The sequence below is a fragment of the Tachysurus fulvidraco genome, chromosome 22, assembly GCF_022655615.1.
Source record: "Tachysurus fulvidraco isolate hzauxx_2018 chromosome 22, HZAU_PFXX_2.0, whole genome shotgun sequence".
NCBI classification, from domain to species: domain Eukaryota; kingdom Metazoa; phylum Chordata; class Actinopteri; order Siluriformes; family Bagridae; genus Tachysurus; species Tachysurus fulvidraco.
Window position 1 is genome coordinate 16,795,980 of NC_062539.1, and position 15,000 is coordinate 16,810,979.

General features: G+C 41.9%; 2 protein-coding genes and 1 long non-coding RNA gene across 4 annotated transcripts in view; 2 read left to right on the forward strand and 1 right to left on the reverse strand.

Moving 5' to 3' along the window:
• ift80 (intraflagellar transport 80 homolog (Chlamydomonas)) overlaps nt 1-2,610 on the forward strand; it is a 17,710-nt gene extending 15,100 nt beyond the window's left edge. The window contains exons 7-10 of the mRNA XM_047806044.1: nt 634-845; nt 1,003-1,175; nt 1,338-1,461; nt 2,007-2,610. Of these exons, the coding sequence (XP_047662000.1) occupies nt 634-845; nt 1,003-1,175; nt 1,338-1,461; nt 2,007-2,117 (620 nt within the window). The 3' untranslated portion in view covers nt 2,118-2,610. The remainder of the gene's footprint in view (nt 1-633; nt 846-1,002; nt 1,176-1,337; nt 1,462-2,006) is intronic.
• A 4,581-nt stretch (nt 2,611-7,191) lies between these two features.
• Nucleotides 7,192-8,653, reverse strand: LOC113646822 (uncharacterized membrane protein C3orf80). The gene has a single exon (XM_027153282.2). The coding sequence runs from the start codon at nt 8,179-8,181 to the stop codon at nt 7,657-7,659; it is 525 nt and encodes a 174-aa protein (XP_027009083.1). The 5' UTR covers nt 8,182-8,653; the 3' UTR covers nt 7,192-7,656.
• A 688-nt stretch (nt 8,654-9,341) lies between these two features.
• LOC113646824 lies at nt 9,342-11,230 on the forward strand. 2 transcript variants are annotated; one of them, XR_007139063.1, is made up of 4 exons: nt 9,342-10,039; nt 10,147-10,327; nt 10,504-10,695; nt 10,807-11,230. It is a non-coding gene; the product is annotated as an uncharacterized LOC113646824 (long non-coding RNA). The 2 variants fall into 2 exon arrangements; XR_003441534.2 differs by having other exon boundaries at nt 9,347-10,039; nt 10,504-10,612.
• Nucleotides 11,231-15,000: the final 3,770 nt, after the last annotated feature.

Sequence of the window (15,000 nt, forward strand, 5' to 3'; positions counted from 1 at the left end):
AAGTGAACTGTAACCTAAACACGACCTATAACAGTTTTTCCATAGACGTCCTTCGGCCCGCCGGTCCGTCCCACCGAACGTCCCCGATAACCCAGCGTTGTAAATATTTGAAATACAAAGACCCGAGCTAATAATCGCACACGAACAAACTTTTACAAGTTGCAACCTCACCTCGAATGCAGCATAAATATTTAATCCTGACTGTGGTGCAGGAGAATGGCAGACATTTTAACAGCCAGTATCTGATCACCCAATAAATTATTTAGTCCTCGGTCTGTTTTTGTTACGTTCACTATTTTCACGTGAAGAAAAAAAACGCACGGAGATAGCGAATCGTTTTAGAGCTATTTAAGGGAGACTGACCGTGTTTTTTTGTTTTTTTTACCTGCACATATCTTCATCTGGATCCTTACAACACGACAGGATCTTTACAGAAAGCCTGATTAAAATAAAAACAACAAAGTACGTTATAGACGACGGAGAAAAAAGGTCCAGATTTTTTCCAGATTTTAATCCGACCCGTTTTCCGAATACCGATTCACATAATCCACTTTTTTTTTTTTTTTTTTTTTTTTTAAGTCTTCCTTCTGCCGTCACAGATTAACATCTCCGTCTGTTAGTCGCATGCGTGCTGACGAGGAAATGTTCAGAAGAAGCATCACAATAAACGATCGAATCGAACGTATCTAAAGCCCTTGAGTTTCTGCTTGCTGATAGACCGAATGTTGTCGTCTGTGTGTTTGTGTGCATTGCAGGATCAGGCGCTGTGGGCATGTCTGGCTGGTATGGCCATGGCTAACAGAGAGCTTAACACAGCTGAGACAGCTTACGCGTCCATCAGAGAGGTGAGCATACATTATAAATGTGCACCTTTCTGAGCCGTACCTTATCAATTAACGCTTTGTTTCGGATCTGCTTTTAAAATGAAAGGGTCCTCTGTTTCTCTCTCTCTCTCTCTCTCTCTCTCTCTCTCTGTGTGTGTTTTGTTTATGATCTCTATAGGTGGATAAAGTGCAATATATAAAATTTATAAAGGATTTGCCCTCTAAGGAATCCTCCCTGGCTCATATACAACTCTTCAGTGGACAAGTACAAGAGGCCGAAGCTACATTATTACAAGCAGGCCTTGTATACCAGGCCATTCAGATCCACATTGACCTGTTCAACTGGGACAGGTTAGATGCTGTTTGTAAATGTTTTGTGTGTGTGTGTGTGTGTGTGTGTGTGTGTGTGTGTGTGTGTGTGTGTGTGTGTGTGTGTGTGTGTGTGTGTGTGTGTGCGTGTGTGTGTGTGTGTGTGTGTGTGGAAGTCTTTCTCTAACACAGCTGTTTCCTCAGAGCTCTGGAACTGGCAGTGAAGCACAAAACCCATGTGGACACCGTCCTCGCACACAGACAGAAGTTCCTGCAAGACTTTGGCAAAGAAGAAACCAACAAGCGTTTCCTGCAGTACTCCGAAGGGGTGATCTCTCATTTCTCCTTCTCGTTTTTTTTTTTTTTCACTCCTTAAATCCTTTAAGATGATAGAATCCGATAAGCAGAAAACGCTCGAACGAGCCGTCGTCGAAGGAAAGATCCGAGACCGGAACACGAGACGGACACGCCGTGTTAATTCCAGTCATTAAGCGGAACGAAAACATCAGATAGAAGAAATCCGACGTTAGGTATTCCTCGTGACAGGAAGTCAGACAGAACGGTGAAACACGACACACCGATAATCCGGCTCGGGCTCCGGTTGGGAGCATTTTTTTTTATCAGATGGAAATCCAGCCAATGCTTTATTTCCTGTTGCAGTATATCACTTTTAAATGGACTAGAATTCAAATGAATGATGTAGGTATAAGAGCACATGGGTTAGTTTGGGTAATCCTCCTCACTGCTGCTGATTTAATCAGGTAATCAGTAGCCCAGAACAAATACACAAATTATCCTTCCCAACCCTGCTGTTATTGCCCAGCGTGTGCTCAGGCATGACGTGAGTGTGTCTGTGTGTGTGTGTGTGTGTAGGTGGAGGTGGATTGGGAGAAGATCCAGTCCAAGATCGAGATGGAGCTAGCCAAAGAGAGAGAAAGAGCAGCCAACTCTTCTGTGAGGAGCAGCTTGGCCTCTCATCGCTGAAAAACAGACATTACCCAGAAACCTCAGCAGGACGGTCGTTCTGAGACCTGAGATCAGACTCCTCGAGTCGAAGTACTTTGGATAAGTAACTTTTGGGTCATTCGGTGTAATGCACCGGTCATCTGTTTCCTCTTGCGTGTCCGTCGTGTGAGTCCGTTAATTCTTCTGTCAAGTAAATCATGTAATCACGTAAGCATTAAAGGGACGTGGTAGCCTGGTGGTTAAGAATGCTGATCGGAAGGTCGTGCGTTTGAATCCCAGGTCCACCAAGGTGCCACTGCTGGGCCCCCGTTTCAAGGCCCTTAACCCTCAGTTGTAGAAATAGAAATAAATTGTATGTGACTCTGGATAAGCGAGTCTGCTAAATGTAAGCACTGATCTCTTTATAAGCTAATTATGTATGCGCTCCTTTTTTTTTTTTTTTTTAGATGAAACAAAAAGCCTTGCTTAATGATGTATAATAGCTGTATAATAAATACACACCTCTGTTAAAGTTTGTCTCGGCTTCTGTTTGCGTGACGGAGAAGAGCGAACCGACTTACACAAAGACCGACGGAGCAAATCTACACATTAGAAGGTTGACCCAGGGATTAGGAACGAACAGCGTGAAACATCAGATTATGACTAACTGGGATCCGTCGTTAACTCCAGGTACATTATGAGCAGCGTGAAACAAGATACCTCAGAATTTCATTTTATTATTTTAAGCTCTTAATCTTTTTAGAGCGTGCTTTCGAGGTCTTCACGGGTCCACTTAGATACGGAGACCCGAGGTCCGACCCGAGGCCCGAGCGGGTTCGGGTCTAAAGGTTTCACGTGTACCTCGGACACTGGTCGGGTATAATAATAGCGCCGTCGGGTCTCGGGTAATTTAAAATGAATGTGTTTTTTCCGAACGGACCCGAGAAGACCCGAACTACTGTATCCCATGTGTGTGCCTCGACTCGAGTCCTCTTCCAACCTCTCCTCTGTTTGCCAAGACCGCTTGCGACATGTGGCTAGCGACGTCTGGCTGGCGGTAAGCTAATTTACGTCGGAACAGACCTGTCAATCAATTTTGAAACCACGCTGTAGCGGTTAATTTAGTGTAGAGTTACGCAACATCCGGGTCCAGTCGGGGTAAAAAAAAATTGCCGTCGGGTCGGACTCGGGTCTGATTTTTCCGGGTTTGTCTCGGGTCGGGTCTTTCTTAAAAAAAAAAAAATTATGCACGTCGGGTTCGGGTAAAAAGTGATCCGGGTCACTTCGGGTCGGGTACGTTTCTATAGACCCGAGAAGACCTCTAACGTGCTTCATGACAAACAGCAACAGTAATAGGACAAAAATAAGCCACTAAATGTTAGGCTACGTTTTAGAAAAGCAGTTACTCTGTAGAATAGGTGTTAGTTTTGTTTGCTCTTTTTTTTTCTTTCTTTTTGTTTTTTGTTTTTTTAATATCTCTGTCCATCTTCCGTTCAATCGCTTCTTTTTTTCCTGTCCATAACCGTTAGCTTTTTGTCCGTTCGACGCGATGAGGTCTCTGCACTGACATGTACTTAGCCGATCCGTGACGTATCATAAAACTAATGGCTTCCATCGGGTTCGTCGTTTTAAGTGAGTTACAGCCAAGCATTTGCGGTCTGTCTTGTACTCCAGACTCGCTGTCATCGAGCTCTATCGCTTCCGTGCCAATCGTTAGATATTAATCTATGAATTTCTTTCAAGGGACAGTAAAGTGCTTAGATTTTAATAAGTGATGGATTCCAAGCACCTTAAATAGAAACGACTGAGAAACAGTTTTTTTTCCTGAAAGATTATTTCACTCTTACACACTTTTATTAAGTATAAACTATTATTGTTAAAACACACACACACACACACACACACACACACACAATATCACAGATTTATCTACTCGATTTCAGCAGCACTACAAACGTGACCTTATACATCATCTTTAGTCTGTGTGAATTGTCTTTCTGGGTTATTTCTGGTTATAAAGTACAAGATGACCCCAAAAATAAATCTAAGGCTGAATTATATAACCGACTGCGACGACGTAAGTCCGTGTCATGGCACACGAGTGAAACTGACTACGTCCTGCCTATGTCATTAAAACGTGGTCACATAAACGGAAACATTTTCCAAAGTGAGCTTCGGGTCGAAACGAGGTTTATTTCCGTCCCCAATACGTTTCGTTTGTGTCTCATATTTCTTATGTTTGATTCTATTCAGTCCTCAGACAAACTTTGTTGTTCTCCACAAATTGTTTGTTCGTCTTGGCTCGGGTTTTGTCCACGAGAGCGAAATGGTGACGATAATTAATTATGCAGCATAAACTTCATGAAACCTGCTGGTCTTCCCCACATATTTATTTATTTATTTATTTATTCATTCATTCATTCAAACACCGTCTATTTCCAGTAACACTAAAAGCTCCTTCCTTCTGTAGATCAATGCTTTTACAGGAAATCCCCACAAAATCCAAATCCAGATGTTGATTTTTTTTTTTTCTCTCTCATCTGGTATGAATCGTGTGTAAATTGTCCGGTGTTGATTTACACAATTTAGATGTATATCAGTAAAAAAAAAAAAAAATTTGACTTACTGTGAATAGAGAGATCAGCTCCTGTAAGTATAAACACCATGAACATGAACAGCACCGCTAATGCCAAAGTGAAATATTTAGCAAGCGATCGTTCGAATGCGGCCAGTTTTCCGACAGCGCGTATGTTTTGATTATGCGGTTTATACCGTAGGTCCTGGCAGCAAAACAATTAGTGCTAATTTTTGCCGTTTACTTGCAAAGACAAAGACAGGGAAAGCCTGAACTAAGCAAAGGGACTCTGTTCAACAAACCGAAGGGACAAAAAATAAATAAATAAAAATATTAAAATCCTTGCAAAACATATTCCCTTACTTGGAGTTTTGAAGATGGTGCAAAATGTTGTCGCCTTTTTAAAAATAAAGAAAGAAAGAAAGAAAAATCATCATGATGTAATTCAGTGCACCTGAAATTTGTATTGCTTTACAGCGACCATAGATACCATAGCAGCAAAAATAAACACCCCCCTATCCCTACATAACATAACAACATAGGGATGTGGTAGCCTAGCGGTGAAGGTGTTGGATTACCAATCGTAAGGTTGTGAGTTCGATTCCTACGTCCATCTAGCTGCCACTGCTGGGCCCCTGAGCAAGGCCCTTAACCCTCAATTGCTCAGTTGTATAAAATGAGATAAAAAAAAAAAAAGTAAGTCACTCTGGATAAGGGTGTCTGCTAAATGCTGTAAATGTAAACAATCATACCATTTTTGCCATAATGTAGTGAAAATTTTTAAATCAGTATTAATAATAATAATAATAATAATAATAATAATAATAATAATAATAATGGTATATAGTCAGGAAGGACTGTTTTATTTTTTTATTTTTTTATTGAAGTCTTTATTAGACTTAAAATAATGCACTATACACCAGTAGATATTTGTTAACATGGTATTTCTCATATACCTGACGTTCTGAAAAAAAAATCAGGGCAAGACTCTTTATATATATTCTGATCATATCCAAGTAATGTAACGCTATTTCTGTACATTAATCAGGTTATTGCCTTGTTCTGTAAGTTCTGAAGTTAACTTTAATGTGCAGGGAAATGATGAAACCTTCTGAAAAGCATCCACGTTCGAACAATTCCTTGAAAGTGGCACTTTGTGTTCTGTGATCGATGAAAAGTGTAATGTGTTTGGAATCCTGAAGTGACTGCAGATTTTATGTGGACAAGCTTGTGTTCTAACCAGAGAAGCAGGTTAAATAGGATGTTAATTAAAGGGAAAAAAACACACGCAACATGCTCAGGTGGGATAAATGTTCGTAAAAAAAAAACTTATACTAATAGTGTAAAAAAGTCATGCCGATTGATTCATGCACTGTCCACTCCTTTAGGACGGGTTCACTGTGGGAGCCGCTGCTCCTCTGTGCTCAGTGAAAACGCCTTAACCCGAAGTCCACTTCTCGGAACTCTTGAATGTCAGAAAAGAGAGACTTAATGCATGAGTGACGGAATGGCTATTGAAATGCCAGACCATGACTCAACGAGGAACGCCTCACTTTCTGTAAAACCCTGTCCTAAGTGCACACGTCCCGCTGGGGCACTCGCACATTTTCATAGAGGTCAAAGACTCTGAACTCAGTTTTGGTGGTCAGTTCAAGTGTACAAATCCATAGCAAGGTGTGTGCAAGCATAGCTCTAATTTATAATTTATAATTAAAAGCACTTTTACAGGGGGGGTTGCATCGAATCTCCAAAAGCAGCTTGAACTCCAGAGTCCTGCTCATCTAATGCTCCATAATGCCCATTGATCTGGGCTCAATTTTTCCTCTATTTGAACAGCTAACGCCGTATTGAATAACTGCACTGCTGACACAAATTGTCTGTTTACAGAGGAAGTTTGATATGGATTGCAACGTTTAATTGCCAAAACCATTTTTATGCATCAGATCTAGCAACCTAATGAACGTGTATCTGAGTAATGTGTTCATGTTAAAGCCTTGTGCATTACAGGCCCATCATATTAGATACAAGCAATCTTTGCAAAATGCTACATGATACAGGGCACAGGGAACCGGATTAATGAACTGCATGAAACCACCGGCCTTGATCGGAAACATCATAGGCTGTTTTTGTTTTTTTCATTTGTACTCCTTTTTTTTTTGCTTGCTTGCTTTAAAACTCGCTTTATTGTATTGCACTTGGGATGTAAGCTCTTTAAAATCTTTTTAGAATATCAATGTTTTGAAAAGATATAATAGTCTTGCACAATTTACTACACCTTATTAAACACTCATGCTGGAAATATCATATTTTATAGGTCTCGGCCTGCTTGCCTCGACGTATGCTGCACGTCTGTATTAACCAGATAATTAGTTTGGTTTTGGATAATTAGCAGAGTTTTCTATGCAAGATTAAGGTCAGCTGAACTGAATTGTGTTTGTGTGTGTGTGTGTGTGTGTGTGTGTGTATATATATATATATATATATATATATATCTATATATATTTATATATATATATATATAAAATTACAGCTGTGGGGTGTTCTGGGGTGGGCTACTGCTTTACCCTGAGTCCATGCTGATTATTTTACTTCTCGTCTCAGTATCATATAAAAAATCTAAATAGTCATATATCAGGAATATGACAGTGTCACAGTCTCCGGCCTTATAGATAAAACTGCACGAATATTTCTATCTCATAGCGTTGATTAATGTTGCTGTAAATATTCATTATTTATTCACTCACACTTGCTGAAAATATCATTGCTCAAACGTCACTACGCAGCCTGCAGAGCTCCACTTCTTCCCAGCTCAGATACTCAGAGCTCCACACAGTCCAGAGTGTGTAGAGTCTCTTATAAATAGCATAGAAAAAAAGGAACAGCACTAGAAAAGTTCTGGGGTCATGAGCGACTCACCTACATTTAAAACACACCGCCATCACTTATAATTGCACTTGAATTTGGATAAATGTGTTGTAGTGTTTTGAGAAAGAAAAATGCGCGTCAAACAGAGTTTCTGAAGATCCTGGATGCTTCCGGTCTCTCGCGCCCGACTCCAGCCGGCCTGACGCTTCCCCCGGCCGCGCGCACACTCTCCTCGTACGTAGGCAGGTCCTTCACCTCGTCGTAGGCCGGCGGCTGCAAAACGGGTGATGTGAAGCCGTCCACTCCGTCCATTCCTCCGCCGTCCTCGAAACGCTCCAGCAGCGTGTCCTGCGACGCGGTGGCGCGCGCCCCTAACAGCGACTCGGGTTCCTGTTGTGCGCGGCCGCGTCGGCGGTGACGCGGGCACACGAGCCGCTGCACGAAGTAGCCCACGGCGAAAAGGGCGAGCAGGATCAGCAGCCCGGACAGCTTCCGTGCCAGCCAGCTCGCGTGCTCGGCGAAGGTGCGCAGCGGCAAATCGCAGCATCCCGTCGACGTGGCGCTGCCGTTGGCTCGAGCGCCACACTGAATCTCCCCGCAGCCGCGCGACGCGTCGCACACGCATACCGTACACAGACATACTAACGTCCCGACGTGGCGCATGCTTCAGTCTTCGATGAGAAATCAGCTACGCATGCATGAATGTTTATATTTGCGGAATTTGAAGCTGAGATGTCACAAGTGCGCGGCGTGTTTACCGGGATTTTCTTCCCGTTTTTCCCGGTGCAGGTCCCCCTCCTCGCTGTCTCTGCAAAGTGCAGCCGCTTCTCTCACATCATAAACGTGCAACAGAGAATCGATCGCTGACGTCGCCGGCTGTCCCGTTCAATGCATCCTAATTCTCCTCATCATCCTCATCCTCATCATCAGATTAGCATTTTATTGTTCAGTTCACGCGCTGCTGCATGCAGCCCGTCTACAGAGCGCGGTGCACTACGTCAGAACCGCCGTGATGATAAAAATGCATTGCGTCGCGTCCCAAACGAGTTCTTCTCAAAATTCAATCTAACAAGTAACTATGGCTCAATATAATGTAACCAGTGGATCTGTGGGTTTATCAGGTGAAGACCGACTGCTTGCCTTCTTGGGTTTGAGACACATCTTCAAATGTCTGATGCTTTGGTAAGGTCAGTGAGTACACATGAATTTGGGACAGAGTGTTACTCTATAGACATACTAACCTTAGTCTTTAATTCAGACCTAGACTGCTTATTGGTACTGCAATTAGCCGAGCTCATCACCTCTGAGACCAGTGTGCACATCACCAGCTATAAAACAAGGGCAGCACTTAATAAACCACCAAATATTCTCTGTGGATGAATCATATTTAGACCGTATAGAAGAACCAACTGTATTGGATAATAAATTAATTATAGGTCACCTTTTATCCTTTAATTTGTTTCTCAGTAAATTTTTTATTATAAATTTTAATATAAATTTATACTACAAAAATAAAAAATAAAAACGCACGTACATAATGAAAACTTTTACTTTCAGTGCAAGTGAAATTTGACCGTCACGGTCTTATTCTCCAAACTGTAGCCACAATGCAGTACATCCACAATTGTAGGACTTTTATTTTATGCTGCATCATTACAATTTCCCTTCACTGGAACTGACCTGTTCCAGCATGACAATGCCCCTGTGCACAATCCATGAAGACACGATTGGACCGGAAGAACCCGGGTGTCCTCTGGGATGAACTGATGAGAACTAGGATTAAACGCACTTATAGGTATGATGGTCAAGTATCCCCAAACCTTTGCCTATATCTCTCAATTGAAAATAGTTATATTATATTATATTATATTATATCATATTATATTATATATATTAATATTAACAGGAAAAAAAACAAATAATCACAGACAAAAATTAATAGAAACCATTAAAAATCAGGCGTTTAAAAGTCCACGAACAACAGCTCTGTTCAAATAATTTTTCTGCTTGGTTAAGACGTGTTTATTAGTTTATATTAATTATTATAAAATAATAATAATAATAATAATAATAATAATAATAATAATAATAATAATAATAATAATAATAATAATAATAACCTGTACATTTTTGTTTCGATATTAGCAGCCCATTTTACAGGGACTGGTATGACAGACAATCTATTTAATTTAAGGTTAATTAAATGCTGAATTTGAATTATATTCAACAAGAACAAGAAAATGTATAATAATTGATGGGTTTTTGATGTAAAATTTTTATTTGATTTGCTTATTTATGGAAAATGTATGAGTCTCCAATGCCACAGGATTATTCTCTGTATTTCTCAGTATTTTTTCCCACTTTAAAGGGAAACACAAAGAAGTCGGTGAGGGAACAGCTGTTTCTAGCTGTTATAACATAAGCGATAACAAGAAGTAACGTGTCTCAATGAAGTTCCACAGCAATACGTTAAAACTCTGAACTGGATAAAATGCACTGGCATATTGCTATAGTCTAAGAGGTAGAAGAAACACTTATATATTATATTATATATAACTCTGCATCACACCACGCTGTCACTGATTATTTTCCTTCACGTGTTTTATTCCTTGCAAAACTATCACAAAGGAGAAACGTCAGTAAAAGTCGAAACAATTTACAAAGACAATACTCTAGTCAACCCCCCTGGCGTCACCTGCAGGACCTTCGCATCTGCCCTGACTGCACCTACATCTCACAGCCAGGATTCCCCTACTCCTTCATTGTCACATTTCTTAACCATAGCAGCAGAAGAGATTTTGAGATGGAGGTGAGTGAAATCTTCTTCTCTCAGACTTTCCACTGGTGTCCCTCAGGGCTCAGTACTTGGTCCTCTCGTTTACCTTCTGTATACTCACTCTCTTGGTAAAGTTATTTCCTCACATGGGTTCTCTTACCACTGCTATGCTGATGATACACAACTTATCTTCTCTTTCCCACCCTCAGATACCACAGCTTCTGCTCGGATCTCAGCGTGTCTGGCGGACGTATCGTCGTGGATGACGGCTCATCGGTTGAAGCTCAATCCTAGCAAAACTAAACTGCTGATCATCAGGTGATTCATCCCCAGGTCATGATTTTGCAATATCCCTGCACAATGATTTGATCTCCCCTTCAGTCACAGCTTGCAACCTTGGGGTAACCATGAACAATAAACTGTCCTTTTCCTCTCATGTTGCTAATTTGACAAGATCATGTCTGTTTCTTTTCTACATCATTAAAAGGATTCGTCCATTTTTGTCCACACAGGCTGCTCAGGTACTTGTGAAGTCTCTTGTCATTTCAAGACTGGATTACTGCAACTCCCTCTTGTCAGGTCTACCTATGAACCTGCCTATGTTCCCCACACCACCTCAATGCTGCTCTCCTCCACTGGTTCCTGTAGCTGAACACATCAGATTCAAAACACTGATGCTTGCCTACAAAGCCAAAAACAGCCCAGCCTCATCTCACCTCAAAGCCTTCATCATCGCTCCCTCAGATCTACCAGCAATGCTTCACTGGTCCCACCATCTCTCAGAGTAAGAGGGAGGTTATACATCATGACTCTTCTGTTCTGGCACCGAGGTGGTGGAAAGAACTTCCCCTAGGGGCTCGGAAAGCTGAGTCACTGGATATCTTCAGACGATGGTTGAAGACCTACTTCTTCATGAAATACTTGAACTAGCGCTTTATCCCCTGTTTAAAAAAAATTATTTAATTTTTTTTAAGAATTTAAAGAAAAACTTTAAACAGAGTTTTAGGCTCATGGTATCTTAAGTCTGTAACCTAGTGGACCAGAGTTAATGTATTCAATGATCGAGACTCAAAAGCACATTTGTACGTCTCTTTGGATAAGAGAGTCTGCTAAATTCTGTAAATGTAAATGCATTAAACCCCACGATGGGTTTCGTGTCCTTGACCAAATCGAGAGATTGTGTATGCTTTGCTCTGCCTCATGGGCTGCTTTTCCCTTGTTTCTTTTCAAAGAGGCAGTCGATACTTGCTTCCCCTAAACAGAGCTGATGTCCAATACGATTCGATTACCAGAGCATTACGCTGAGAAATACAGTGGAACTGATGCAGGATCTAATTTATGGGGCATCACATTTCTCAATTTCTGCCATGTGATACATGCAGCATCGTAACAAGAAATAAAACAACACAACAAGTCCGTATTTGGCTATTTTACAATCTTTATGACTCAAGATCATCTCAAACGAGAAGACTCGGATGAGAGACGGTTCGAATCCGTAATACAGAAAAGAAATCTTTTAATTCCAGAAGATGGTGGTGTCAAAATGAAGAAATCACCAGAAAACACATGATTCGTAACGTCTTTTCATTTCTCCTTGAATCGTTTAGGTTTTTTTCTGTTCTCTGTGTGTTTTTCTTCTTTTCCAGTAAACGCTGAAAATCGTTGCATCAGTGTTAATGGTAGAAACCACAGCTGATGCTTGTGGCTTGTGTCAGGAACTGAAGCTTAGCTAAATGTATCTCCACCACAAAAACTAAGTACTTGAAGAAGCCTCTAAATGTGAGGATGAAGGCAAATATTCTCTCAGAAGTTTATGTGATGCAGTGAACACATCTATTAGCGTTAATCTCTCTTGCCTACTAGTGCAACGCAGTTTGGTAGCTTCTGAACATTTCCCTGTAAAAATATACATAATTTAATATGTAAATCATCTTCAATTATAATCACCTAGGTTTTTGAGAGGCTGGAGGAAACCCTAAGGAAAGCCAGACAGAACATGTGAAATAGACCATGGACAGACACCTGAGCTCAGGATTGAACCTTAGCCCCTGGAGCATTAAGGGGAAGGTGCTACACACTGTACCATAGTGTTATAGTGAATTGGTTTATGCTAATACTTTATAGGAAAACTTCACACTGAGCTTCTAGTTAAAGATTAGATTTCACTGATGGCTTCTAAACCCAAAAGAGCAGCAGTTTTCTCATTCACTTACTGACTCATTCACTCACTCACTCACTCACTTACTCACTCACTCACTCACTCACTTACTCACTCACTCACTCACTTACTCACTCACTCACTCACTCACTTACTCACTCACTCACTTACTCACTCACTGACTCACTCACTTACTCACTCACTCACTCACTCACTCACTCACTGACTCACTCACTCACTTACTCACTTACTCACTCACTGACTCACTCACTCACTCACTCACTCACTCACTCACTGACTCACTCACTCACTCACTGACTCACTCACTCACTCACTCACAGACTCACTCACTTACTCACTCACTCACTTACTCACTCACTCACTGACTCACTCACTCACTGACTCACTCACTGACTCACTCACTCACTCACTCACTCACTTACTCACTCACTCACTCACAGACTCACTCACTTACTCACTCACTCACTTACTCACTCACTCACTGACTCACTCACTCACTGACTCACTCACTCACTCACTCACTCACTGACTCACTCACTGACTCACTCACTCACTCACTGACTCACTCACTCACTCACTCACTCACTCACTCACTCACTCACTGACTCACTCACTCACAGACTCACTCACTCACTCACTGACTGACTGACTGACTCACTCACTCACTCACTGACTCACTCACTCACTCACTCCCTCTCTGACAATCTCACTGACTCCTCACTCACTGACTCACTGACTCACTCACTCACTGACTCACTCACTCACTCACTCGTGTTTTTTATTATTTCATGTTAATGGGAATTCCAATCAAGAATTAATGGAGACATTGCAGCTTTTCAATTTACTCAAACTCCCAGAATGCACCTAGATACTCCAGAGACTTGGCTAGTTAGTGATCTACGAGCTGATGTCAATGACGGTGATATTAGCTTGATGGTGTGAGAGTGCCACTGTTTTGAGGTAGAAATACAGTAAAGCCCCACTGGCGCCGAGCTCGAATGGCGTTGTTGATAACGTAGGAAAGCCGACGTGTAAACAGACCAACGTCTACTGGTGATGAGTTTAAACCTAGCCGTTGTTAACAATTCTTAAACATCATATTAATTCTAGATGAGCTTTTCTTTCACGAGCAGCTCTGATTTTGGTGATATTGATCTGTTAAACATCCAGATTCTTCCTTAAATCCCCAGTTTACATCGTTTTTAATCACTTCCATGTTGCGCTACTGATAACCTGCAGGTTGTGTTGCTAATCTGTCTTCAGCCTGAGGATTCACATCGTGCATTATTAACAGATAGGCCTCTGATTGATTTTCTTCCTTATAGTGGACGTCGTTTTCTTTCATGACTCGATTTCTCCTAGTGCGTGCATTAACGGTCGAGTGCGCGCGTCTTTCGAGCCGCATGGATGCAATAACTGCCTTGTATGAAATGAAGAACAGCAGGACATTCGTGTGGGAGTGATCACTCCATCATTGTATACGCTAATAAACCACAGGACCTACATTGTCTGAAAATCAAGCTGGAGTTTGTGACGGGAATTATAAACAACAAAAAAACCCAAAACTATTTCACTCCCACAGATTTCCTGCTCTCCGATGGGCCGAAGCCATGTGTGAGTGTTTGTCAGAGATATATGGGTCTTGGCAGGATAATAGGACAGCGACCGAGCCTGCTTTGAAAACAAAATCTTTCTTTCCCCTCCCTCCTCCAAAGTTTTTGCTGTCTAATGGCTTTTTAGAGGCGAGTTAGATAAATCTTATCGGAGAGCTCAAGTCAACGCCTTTCTTTCATGCAGTAGCGCTGATCAGGGTGAACGATGACATAAAAGACCGTTTAGCCTTTACACAATCTGTGTGACCTCTGAGCTGTTCCTTTCAGATATGGCCCTGATTTGGATTACAATAAAAATGTCTCAAATTAGGGGGGCACGATGGCTTAGTGGTTATCACGTTCGCCTCACACCACCAGGGTTGGGGGTTCGATTCCCGCCTCCGTCTTGTGTGTGTGGAGTTTGCATGTTCTCCCCGTGCCTCGGGGGTTTCCTCCGGGTACTCCGGTTTCCTCCCCCGGTCCAAAGACATGCATGGTAGGTTGATTGGCATCTCTGGAAAATTGTCCGTAGTGTGTTTGTGTGTGTGAGTGAATGAGAGTGTGTGTGTGCCCTGTGATGGGTTGGCACTCCGTCCAGGGTGTATCCTGCCTCGATGCCCGATGACGCCTGAGATAGGCACAGGCTCCCCGTGACCCGAGAAGTTCGGATAAGCGGTAGAAAATGAGTGAGTGAATGTCTCAAATTAGACATGTCTGTGGAACGGCTTCAGGAAAACATGCCATGTATCTCCATTGCAGTCGTCTGCTGATAGGCCTGTGCCATGCCTTCTGTCCAACCATGCTACGTTCACATGTGGCTTACTGTCTTGACTTCGTGTTTTGTAACTCCTGTTCTGTTCACTAGGCTAGAAAGCATGCTGCGTCGGATAGCTTCCAAACGGGGCGTACATTAACTGGGCGTAAGTCAAACTAAA

What these genes read in the sequence shown, in the direction of transcription:
- LOC113646822 (XM_027153282.2), bottom strand. Translation starts at nt 8,181, where the DNA reads ATGCGCCACGTCGGGACGTTAGTATGTCTGTGTACGGTATGCGTGTGC.